Genomic DNA, 12,719 nt, shown 5'->3' with positions numbered 1-12,719 from the left:
CTGGTAAATAACAAAAAGACAACTCGAAAGGTATAAAAAGGATGCAAAAAGGATTAACGGTAGGTGCAGGTCATAAATTATTAATTGATTTTATAAATATATAGGTACTAAATTTCCCTTTCCTTGATAATCCAACTATTATAATACACTAATAAATTTATGATTAAACTAATATAATTCCTGCATATACATATACTATAGTTTATGGGTAATTCCCAGTGGGATGCCAGCAGGACTATTTTTTCCTTTTAACCTATTAAAAAAGTTACGGCTCTCGCGATATACTCGTAAAAGTTCGTTGTTAAACGATAAAAAAATTCACTGTTGTCAGTCCTATTTTTCTTCTTTTAAGATTCAAATAGAATAAAGTAATAAGTATGCATAACAAAGCTAACATTGGCAACTCGGTTGAACTTAACTATTGCATTCTTAACATTCTTTTGCCGGCTAGAGACTCAATAGACGAATAGTATAAATAAATTTTCTTCTTAATAGATTTTGGAATTAAGACTGGTACGCAGGTTCCAGACTATCCTTGTGCCTTTGAACTAAACAGTAACGTTTCCAAAGTAGGATACTTCCACAGTCCAAATTTTCCCGGTGTTTATCCCAGAGATACGGAATGCCACTACTTCTTTCATGGCAATCCGAAGGAAAAGGTGCATCTGCATTTTAATTATTTTGACGTTGAGGGAGTATTACCGTAAGTACTTTAATTAAATTTTAATAAATTATCTAATAAGTTAATTTACCTGTATACTTTTAAGCCTATTGAGTTAAATGTTGCAACGATCCGAATGTATTAAATTTACTTTTGAAATTTCATAAAGCAATTGCATTGCATCTCTCAACGTAAAGCGTTATAAGGGGATATTTTCTACACATATTATATAGGGTTCTGAGGGCTTTAAGAGAATCAGCAAGGACATATCGTGGTTTCCCCGTGCATATTTATTATAGGCTAAAGTTGCTGTTTGGGTATATTAAAATTTAAGAAATATTTATTTTTGATATGCACGCTATGATTTTGACTTATTAAGTGCATTATTTTAATTACACAATTATTTAAGTTTATATATTAATATAAATTTAAAAAACTAAGTTGTTTTACTACTTTAACACACTAAAGTATTATTAATGGTTTTTCAGCTGCGAAGCGATTTCCGCTAGTGATTACGTAGAGTTTAGCAATTTCATACCAAGGGATCGGAAATATCAGCGACACTGCGGGCAGCTGAAAGAGTTTGATATCGAGTCGGACAGGAAATTTTTCAGAGTCACTTTTCGGTCGAACGACAGACTTGATGGCACGGGCTTTAATGCAACTTACCACTTTTTAAACCAAGTCGATATGTACACTGTCATACCTAAAATCAATGGAAGTAAGGGCTGTTTAGGTAAGTTGTCTAAGAAACTAAAAGTAAATAATTTTTTATTTATTTATTTAACTGACTCGTATTAAAAAACTTAATTCTAACATTTCGGAGTTTTGGGGCCCCGATTCATATTGAAGATTGTTAGAATGATAATCACCAAAGGGTGAAATGTGCAGCAAAATCATTCTTCCTCTTCAAATCTCCAGGCATGGATGGATTAAAACCACGCCTTCTGCAAAATGTGTTCGACCTATTAACTCACAACAAAGTTTTAATGTATACCGAGAGATGAAAGTTTTCTTTATCCCGAAACCAAAAAAAAGCGACTACACAGAGTCCAAATCGTAGTGACCAATCAGCCTTAGCAGTTTCCTGCTGAAGGCAATGGATAGGCTGTTAAACCGATCTCTCAAAGAAAGCATCCTGGTCAAGAGACCACTGTATATTCAATAATACGCCTACTAGACAAGCAAATTTAGGAACCTGGACCCACACCGTTTCGTGCAAAAGATAAGTGGTGCCTTAGGCAATGGTAAGGCTCATAATATTCGATACTATCTAGGTATTTGATGCTATCTATCCCCGTTCCTAACAATCTGCCAAGCACTCAAAGTGATATAGCTTAGAACCCTGTCTGGTGAGTTGGATAGAGGCCATAGCATGCTTTCCCAGCGAGGATGTCCTACTGATATGTGGAACCTCACTACAAAGTCCTGCTCCAGATTTATTTTCATTTTGAAGCTATCTGTATACTAGATCCAAAATGATCACCTTATATATTTAGCAAAAAAAGGCTTATTAAAGTCCTGCCACTCTTCTCTGTCTGCAATGTGGGTCACAAAATCTTTGCAATCCATAGTCTCAGGTGGCGTGGCATCAGAAGAAGAGGACATTCCTATACGGCCTGTTACCAGATTTTGATGACCAGTATCACCAATCCGAAATTTACCAAGGATATTTAACCTATGCGCAGTCCTGATTGTCTCGAATTTTATCATGAGGTCCAAGAACGCTCTAGTAGCAAAGCACTGGACTTTATCTAGTTGAGCCCGGATTTTTACTCTGTATAATATTACCAAACGATCGCCCCGTATGTGAGAAAATTTTTGACAATAGATGAATAGGAAAAAAAGGAAATTCATACAATAGGTGGTATGCCCAAGCTACGTCTCCTCGTGAGTAGTAGGAACTCTGATTTGGGGAGTTGATTCTGAGGTTCCTCGAGAGGCACTATTTGTCCACTATATGGCCCGGCATTATAGCGGCGTCCTTATGCCATCAAAGAATTACCAGATTATTAGCGTCGGCCTGTATGTGTATATACCGGTCTTGCTTAATTATTTGATCAAGCTGTCGACCATTATACCCCACAAGGTTAGAGATAATACTCCTTCTTCCGGGCAGTCCTTAGCCACCAATGGTTTGGAAACCTCGCTATTAAGCTGGGCAGATACATATCACCGCCTAGAGCATAACCTCTATCCAACTTACTATACAGGGTTCAAAGCTATGGCATTCGAGTGCATGACAGATTACTACAAAAGGCGTATTAGCGAATGGATAGTATTAAATATCTAAAAAGTATCGAATATCTACGAACGCACCCAGACAGGCCTACCCATTGCCTAGGGCACCATCCACTCTTCACACAAGGTGGTATAGGTCCAGGTCTTTTGACCAAGATGCATTCTTTTAGATATCGGTCAATCAGCCTCAGTCAATCAGACTTGATAAGGCTGATTGGTCACTACGATTTGAACTCTGTATAGTCGCCTTTTCCTGGTTTCGGTATAAAGACAACTTTCACCTGACGGCATATATTAGAACGTAGTTCTGAACTAGGGAAGTCACGAATATTTTGACGATATGTGGAGTTAGTACATCAAACTCATTTTGCAGAGGGCATGGATATTATCCATCCATGCCTAAAGATTTGAAGAGGTGGAATGATTTTATTGCACATTTCACTCCTTCGAAGGTGATTCTAGTAAGTAATCTAGCTCTCGTATCCGGCAAAAGGGACACTTTTATGTATCGTCATTAATAAATACACAAACATTGTTAAAAAAACGTTTAAGAAATGTTAATATTTAAACACTCGTATGCCATTTTAGCCAAAGATCTTCGTTGCAGCGACCATCTAAGGCCTTTCAATAAGAAATCTTTTTTCTCTTAAATAAATATACTCGTAGAATCAAGTACGCTTACTTAATTTCAGATTGAAAAAAATACTACATGATAGCTTCGTTCTAAGCTATTATTCCTACTATGATTTTATATACATGCCTTCTTTTCGATTAGTAGAAAAAAAAAAGAATACAAGAATTGCAAAATTCTCGTTAAAAGTTTCTCTTGCGTACTCTCTCAATCTGGCGATTTCAGCTCTTTTTATCTTTATTTTCTTAATTACATTTCTCTTGCAAGGTGGTGTCTAATTCTTAGTTTCTCTCCTCGTCTTCTATTCAGTTTCTTAGTGATATCCATCATACCATATTTTTGAAATGTTATGGTCAATAATTTTCCCAATGCTAGTATTCTTTCTAAATTTATTTATTATTATTATCTTTTAACTAGGCTTTAAGGGTAAAATTTTCTAGGAAAACAGTCTTTTTTCAGTTTTTTTATTTTAATATATTTGAAAAATCTCTGAAATTGGTGTGCAATCGATTTGTTTAAAAGATTAAAAAAAAAATCTCAGGGTAACTTTCACTTCTTATGAATAAAATTACCTGGAAGAAAAAAAACAATTATTTAGGACTTCCAAGTATTTTGATATAAGAAATTTAAGTCATCAGGATGATCACTTTAATCATTTTAAATCTCTAAATAAAAAAAAATAGTTTATGTCTTTCAGACCCATAATACAGTACATATATTAAAAAAATATATAAAAAAACTTTAACAAAAAAAACTTAACTTTTTATATGCAAAAATTTATTTAAACGTCGAAAAGAAAATAAAAATTCAAGTATTTCAGGCATTTCTGGAAAAATTATCATTTAACTGGCATACTGGAGACTAAAGCCACAATTTCCTCGGAAAAAAAAATAAAAATTTCTGAAACGTTTTAATTATATCACCTTACTTCTTAAACGGTTAAAAAAATATTTATCTTGTTCACTGAAATTTTCAAACTAGCAGAAACAGAATCAATATTGGATTTTTTTAGTTTATTTAAATCATTCGTTTGATAAAATTAATATTCGAACTTTTTTAGCTTCAAATTACATGAAAATTTTCAAAGCATACCATGCTTTTCTACACGTTATGGTTATCCAACACCAAGTACAAATATTTGTTGTTTCGAAATATTTACACCACACAAATTACTTTTTTTTTAGTAAATCCGAACAAATTCATATAACCGGTCAAACGTTGTATAAATTCCAATAAATAAATACACGAAATACTTTAAATCCTATAATTTAAAGCGAATAAAATCAATAAGCTTATACTAAAACCAATTAGAAGTTGACCAACTATTAGTTCAGCATTTTAAACTATTTACTTAAAAAAAATATAAAAAATTTCAGGAACGTCGGATAAATTAAATTAGAGCCATAGATTACCCCGTATATCCTTCAAATGGGAATCGGAAGGATTTTAATGAAATTTATTGCTCCATGTGGCCGAAATATAGTTTCCTAAATTTTACGTTCGACATCACCCGATATTTTCAACTATTAGGTAACTTTCAGGCAAAATAAATCCGAACTTCCAGGTTATAAATTTATCGAAACAATATTGATAGGGCCATAAAAAGTTCGACCAAATGAAGCTTTAAAAATAACCTGTTCAAAGGGCCGGCCATAAATGAAGAGAAAACTTATTTTACTGCTTTTCTTTTAAAAAACACTATTAATGTATTTTTTTCAATTATTTTAGCTCATTCATATCTGCTCCTATCAATGGTCCTAAGTACTTTCCTGCTTATGGTAAGGGTACCATAAATGAAGCTCACACACCCACTGATATTTTAGGAAAATTATTCCATTTTTGTGGAAAATTACGTAAGATGCAAGAAAAATCTGTATGAGGAATTATTAGAAATAACTTCATATTGCATGTTCTCTTCTAAGACTGTTTTCAAATTAAATTTATTCTTATTGGTTTTTTTTCATATGACCTCTGCCATCTTAATAACATTAAACTTTGTAAAAATATTTATAATTTTATTTTTCAATGTATATTATATATAAACATTGAATAATATAACAAAAAATTTGTCTAGATTACCACACTTTGAACCATACAATATTGCTATGTTTAAATGTTTTAACCGGAATTTGAGTTAAAGAGTTATTTTATTATTAAATCTAAAGAATTTATTTAATTTTTACGTAATAAGATAAAATTAAGCAATAAAACACTTGACAAATTAAAGACTTTTAATTAGGTATTTGTTATTTCTTAAATTTATTAAATTCATCTATTTGCAGGGTCAATATGTTAAGAGTAATTTATGTATAGATGTAAAAATTACATTTTAAGACACTACCAAATATTTTGGTGAACCATGCAATTCATCTATTTTTCACATAAAAAATAGTGTATGATACTGCGTTTAATTTATGAAAAAATGGAAACATATCTTAATTAATTAAGGAAAATTATGTACAATTTATTTTAGGCTATTGTAATTGTTTTTATTGTTATTTTTTTAAAATTAATTAAGTAGATTGAGACTATTAGGGCAACTGATTAAGCTGCTTTATATGACTTTAATTGGCTAATTTTTAAACAGATATTTATTTTAATATAAAAGAAATATTTAAAAAAAATTACTTTTTCTTCCAAGTAAAATAAAAAAATGTTTTTAAAAGGCCTGATTCGCCGCATTAATCTACTATGAAATTTAATTAAGAAATTAAAAGAGTAAAATTAAATTTTACCTCGCTGGGATAGTTGTTATTTCAATCAAAAAGCTTTTAATCCTGATTTAATTAAATCATAAAAAGTTCATTACGTTTTCAATAAAAAACGAAAATTTAATAAAATATCAGGTCTTTTATTAGGACGTACGCTATTATCTTTGTTTACAAGTTATTTATAATTTTTTTAAAAAATTGGTAAACGTGAATTTTTGTTTTATATTTTATATCTTTCTACTATATGCTTTGTATAGAAAGGTAATATGCGGAAAAAAAAATATTTAGGTAAAAAATGTGAGTGCAAACAACACATTTTACTTGATTGCTATCAGCTTTTTTATTTTTATGTTAATAAATAAATAAATAAATAATGTAGACTGTGAATGGAGGACCCTTTGTACATTGATAATTATTATAGTGCACAATAAATAATTCTTGTTGTATATTTGTTATTTTTTATTTCATATTTGTTGTATTTTACTCCTCCAGAAAATTTAGATATAAAAACCAACATATGCTTAAAATAAGATATTTTATACAGTTAAACGTTGGTTGTTTTAATTTTTTTCTTACTGATTCCTAAAGCGTACTGTAGTGTTTTTACTGTTCATGAGGTGTGAATTAAAACAATCGATTCACGCAAATAGTCAAGTGATCTAATTGGACACTTACACTACTAAACACAATCACTTATAAAATCTTAATTTTTACCGTATTTATTTGTAAATATTTATTTCCGATTTAAATATCCAGCCAAATTTCAAACTGCATTACACTGAATTGTCAATTGGCGGCGACGCGGCTCCTTATATACTCCAGAGATGTCGTGCGGTATGCCTTTTTGTGTCATTTCGTATTTTTTGTATTTTATGAAATAACAATGAATAAGTGATAGTGGTGGCGTTGCCAATATCGTTACACTATCCTTCACCTAAGTTCATTTCGTCTCGAAATGATTCTAAAGGTGTCAGCAGAAGGTTCTCCTCTTGCAACTAGACCTTTTTTAAAAATAACAATCAACGGTTTTCTCCAGAGACCGACGTTGAGAAGTAAACATTATTAAAATTTGCACGCGCTGTAGTTCTGAAAACCAACTTTTAATATGCTGCGTATCATCATCCATTCTAGGTTATTGAATTTAAAATTTCGCCTATGGTCTAAATGTAGCTCCACAGGTACACCAAATCGGCAATCCGTTTTTTTATTAAGGCGTCGATGATAGTAGAAGCTTTCTGGTTTGGTAGAGGGTACGCTTTAATACATTTAGTGAAGTAGTCGATATCAAATACGATGTACTTATTCCCTTCTTCTAATTCGGGAATTGGACGAGCAATATCAATAACAATCATCTTAAAGGGACCTTCCACGTTGCACTGACATCACCTTCTACTTTGTCCGGGGGCCATTACTCGACCTAGTACAATTTTTCCCCAATTTTTTCCAGGGTCACTGGTACTTCAAGGTTTCCTCCTAATACATCGACCTGAATTTCCTCTAACAACTCCGAAATCTGTCTTTTGCTTTCTTTCCTCTTTGCCATCGTGGTCAACTATTTTCCGCCTCACGAGTTCATCTTCTAAAATTAGGAGAGCTCCATTATGTCCAATAGGCAACTGCAACTTGTTATCGAAACCTTCCTCTTGGTCTCTTATAAGATCTCAATTTTGTCAAGTACCATCGACGATGGTGGTTTTTACCAGGATGCTTACTTGTTGCTTTTACCTCTGGCCGCTGACAATGTTTACAGTCCTCTGGATATTATCTTTTTGATAGGGCCAATTTTCATAAATTCTTCTCACTCTATCTTCAAAATCCAAGTAATCTCCCATAGCGTTTCTATCCATCGATTTGTAAAGTAAAGCAGCCATTTTAAGGCGGCATAGAACTTGCTCACAGTGGAAACTTACTTGTAGAAGTTTTCCAACGCTTTGACAGCAGCAAAGAACTCTCGGCAAAAGATGCAATAGATGTGCTGTGGGTTGGACAGCGTCTTACTAAAATAGCCTATGAGTTCTTCTTTTTTGTCATCCCGGGTTTGGGACAACACGGATAGCAGCCCACTTTGCTAGGGTCGGTGTTCAGTACAAATTTTCCTTCAGGTAGGTGGATAGCTCCAGACAGTTGTTTTTTTTTAATCATTTTTAAGAATAGTCCAAATGTCATAAAAGTAAACGGCTCTAGGACCATTATCCATTGGACAAATAATTTGTCAATCCAAAGGGATGTAAAAAATAGCAAGTCCAGTGCCCTATTCTAGAGGCAAACTTTGTGTCATCCCTAATACAGGGTGTTCCAAAAAAAGTATTTTCTATTTCGAAATATTAGTGAAACACAAAATGGATGGAGGTTCTCTTAAGACAATATTGAGGTATCAAAAATTTTGTTTTTATTTTATTATTGCAATTCTTACTTTTTGTACAAGAAAAGGCATTACAAACATGATTTTCGTAACTTAAATAAATACCTATAACTCAAATATCTAAACTGTTAAGGTAAACTGTAACTGCGACTTCTTTGCTACGGTTTATTTTTTTCAAATGCATAGAAAATAGGAAATTAAAATAGGCGTAAAATCTTGATTAAAATATGGCTCACTTACAGAAGTTCAAAGGCAATTTCTAGAATGTAGAATAATCTATATGCATGAATTTTTATGAAAATATATTTGAGAATAATCTTGAAATTTAGCCATGCATGCTCATACTCACTTTTTGTACTGGAGATCTCTTACAAATCTGCTTCTTTTCTTTGTGTTTTTAGAGGTAGAAATTTTCTTGCATCATAGACAGATCCATCTTGGTCCTCTGTTTCGATACTACATCCATCTTGTATAATAATATGTTTATGATGTATTACGAACCATACAATCTGTCGATGTTTTAGCAGCTGATAGGAATATTAAAAGTACTTAGTACAATAATTTATACTTAGTACATTGATCACACAATTCACAAACACAGTTTGAGAATATTTTATATACCTCATCAATAATTAAATATGTTCATAAATACACTAAATAGAGTTGTAAAGCCGTCAACGTCACCTCATAACCAGTAAACGATTCGCCCCGACGCGACTCGTTGCTGTTATGATCATTTGATGATTGGCTAATCGCTTAATAACACGTCCTTCGACTTCCGACCAAAGATGGACATTTTTTTTAGAAATATCAGTCCAATAGTTTTTTATTTTTATTTCCTTAATTATTGCTTTTTTTGTTATCCATAGGATTAAGAAATTTAAAAATCTATCGTATGTCTTGTATATCTAAGAAATATTTTTCGACCAGAGATGGACACTTTATGAAACTATAAAAAAAGAGTCCAATGACTTAAGAAAATGTATCCACTGGACTCAAGTAACCTAATTATACTTTTTAAATCATCTTTTAGAAGGCCAATGAACAAAAATCCATTGAACAAAGTTGGTTTGAAGTACATTGGATTTTCTTAAAATGAATATACATGTAGGATGTCCATTATTAATCCATGGACATTTTGATTTAGTTTGGACCAGTACTAAACATCCATTGCAGAATGTGTGCTGTCTGTGTATAGCTGGCCAATCTTTGACAGTTTAGATCTTTGCCTTGTCAACCGCAACTCCTTTACTGGAAACTACGTGACCCAGATACTGCAGAACTCTTTGAAATAAATTACATGTTTTTGGGTTCAACTTTAATCCAGATTCTTGTAGCTTCAGAAGCATTTTTTCTAGATTTTTCAGGTGGCTCCCAAACGATTTTCCTACGACGATAATGTCAGCAAGGTAAACCAGACCAATATTCTAGGACATTCGTCTTAAAATCGTTCCCGTCAGCCAGATTTGAGGTACAAAGATTATCACAAATTATGTTCTTCTTGATATGAACAGGGTAAAATATTGATCTTAGCAGGGATTTAAGCATAGTTTATTCAGCCAGAGCCGATAAAAAAGTATATTTCTTACTGTATCAACGTAAATAAAATAAATTTAATATTTGCGTTCTTACTAACTTGAATGTGGTTAAATATCAGCAGGAATTTAACTTTAATAACCCAGGATCTTTATCCTAGGTTTTATAGGTAGGATCCAGGACCTTTTGGCTAAGAGTAGTGAAATATTTGACATCGCATTGATTAAGTTCAGTAAACATAATTTTTCGAGTTTTTCTATTGTGTTGGAACTGATAAAATATTTATCTCAACAGTGATTTTAATTATTTTATTTACTCAATAGAATATATGGATCTATTTTGTTCTTTCTCCGCACACAAAAGATACAAATACCGAATTGTAAAATCTATAAAGGAAAAAATATAATTATATCACTTCCATTGGAATTTTTTAAATATTATAAAATAATATTTAGGTTTTCTTGCCTTAGTATAATAACCACTGTAAATTAGAAATATCATTATATTAACTCCAGCGACATCTCTACATCCATGAAATAACTCAAATATCGATTTTTCCCTAAAGTTTTCCTCAGAGTTAAAGCTCAAAATCAATATCTGTGAGAGCGCCATCTTCTGACGAAAATCTTATATAGCAGTTTATTGATTTATACACTTATTTATACAAAGTAAGGAATCCTTTAAGCCAATATTTTGCAGGTAAAATACTCAAATAGTTCATTTTAGGTTTTAATAGGGTGTGCCTCTATTCGGTTAAGAACCTATCTAAGCTGACTAAAAGTTATTTTTTTTATGTTACATAGAGTGTTAAGCCAATAATAAAAATATCATACCGAATATCTCACCATTTTATATTACCAAAGTAAAGTCATTATTTAATAAGTATACAAAAATACCACAAACCATACTTCTAGGTACGAATTTTTAATACAATTTGCTTCGGATTAGGTCTTTTCTCGTCAAAAAGCAGTTTTTAATCAAATAAATGCACCTGAATAATGCATAAAAAACCCGCTCTGCCTCTATTCTATTTGCAGGCTAAATCCTACAAAAAGTGAAGGGTCTGTGCAAAAGCTGTATTAAACAGAAAATGAAAATTAATAAGTCACATGCTCTTTTAACCTAGGAAAATGAAAACGTCTATAATAGATGTTAATTTTGATTTTAGTAGAACCTTTTGATTAATATATATATTTTATCAACAGTAAGGGATGTTACTTATTAAATAATTATTAATGTTGCTAATTAATAAATAAATTTTAAAATACACATTTTTTGATTAGTAAATTAATTTTTATAACTTACATTATTGTTATTTTATAATTTTACAATACGAATAATATTTCTTATTAGCTGAAATATAGAGTGAATGGTAATTGATTTTTTCGCGGTCTTTTAACATTAGTTTTTATAAAATGGAATACTTAGTATATTATGACTATATGACTATAAATTATATGTTTAAGGTCAGCAGTTTATTAAATTTGACGTAATAGACTAATGAAAAAAAAATTATACAATATATATTGCAACTGATGTTTAATTTGTTATCCGTTTACTTCAGTGCATTTTTAGATTCGGTAAATATCTTTCAATTGCACATTTTCAATCACTTGCGCATCGATTCGTCGATTCGTTCGCGCATCGATTTTTTGAATTCTTTGCTCCTTAAGAAAATATCTAATGAATTTATATCTGGTGACCTTAATGGCCACTCAATCGGCCGCAGATTCTAAAATTGGAAACTATTGAAAAATAAGATGGTCTACCTACTTGAATAGTTGCAATAAATCTAGAATACATTTTTATATTTTAATTTAAAGTTTCGCTACCATGTTACGTCATATTTGATAAGCCATTGACTTTAGGCATATGGTTTGCTATACAAAAAGGATTCAAAACATATCATAGAATTGCAAAACGTCATAATATTATACAGGGTGTTCTATAAAAAAATTTTAGCGCTGTTGTTTTTAATTATACCTGTATAGATTTTTTTTATTTCAACAAACGCGCAAGTGCCAATACTAATCAATAATTCTAAAAATTGAACGAAGAAAAAATACCTGAACATTAAAACTTTTTAAAACATTTACGATAGTTTCATGGAGCAAGATATTTTGAGAAAACGAAATTATGACAAAATCGATTTTATTTAAAGCGATAAAAATAAAAAACCAAAAAACTAATAACTGGTTTTTATTGGCACTTTTAAGGAACTACATTATTTTTTATTTCATATTTTTTATCTTATACAATTCGTTCTTAAAAAACCATCACTTTTTTTAGCCCAACTTATTTTTTAACTAAATAATATTTATTAAAATAATATACAACACTATTAACTACTTGACAAAATCCTGGCCTATTATAAAAATGTTGTATAGAGTCCCTAACTGTCACTGGCGACATATATCTTATCTTTTATATGCGCCTTTTTAATTCCTCAATATTTTGAGGCCGAACTAGCCGGCAAGTATTTTTCTTAATATAGCTCTATTGGAAATAGTCTAAAGATTATTTAGAGAGAAGTCTTTTTCCTTAAAGTAGGCAAGAATAACAGCCTTTATTCACATA

General features: G+C 31.2%; 1 protein-coding gene across 1 annotated transcript in view; it reads left to right on the top strand.

Annotated features, from left to right (window-relative positions):
- The window catches only part of LOC126740397 (suppressor of lurcher protein 1), a 374,886-nt gene extending 369,060 nt beyond the window's left edge, over positions 1 to 5,826 (top strand). The window contains exons 11-13 of the mRNA XM_050446402.1: positions 496 to 703; positions 1,150 to 1,397; positions 5,262 to 5,826. Of these exons, the coding sequence (XP_050302359.1) occupies positions 496 to 703; positions 1,150 to 1,397; positions 5,262 to 5,326 (521 nt within the window). The 3' untranslated portion in view covers positions 5,327 to 5,826. The remainder of the gene's footprint in view (positions 1 to 495; positions 704 to 1,149; positions 1,398 to 5,261) is intronic.
- Positions 5,827 to 12,719: the final 6,893 nt, after the last annotated feature.

The sequence above is a fragment of the Anthonomus grandis genome, chromosome 1 (assembly GCF_022605725.1).
Source record: "Anthonomus grandis grandis chromosome 1, icAntGran1.3, whole genome shotgun sequence".
Classification (NCBI taxonomy): domain Eukaryota; kingdom Metazoa; phylum Arthropoda; class Insecta; order Coleoptera; family Curculionidae; genus Anthonomus; species Anthonomus grandis.
Note: the sequence above shows the minus strand (reverse complement) of the source record. Positions and strands in the feature narration are given on the sequence as shown.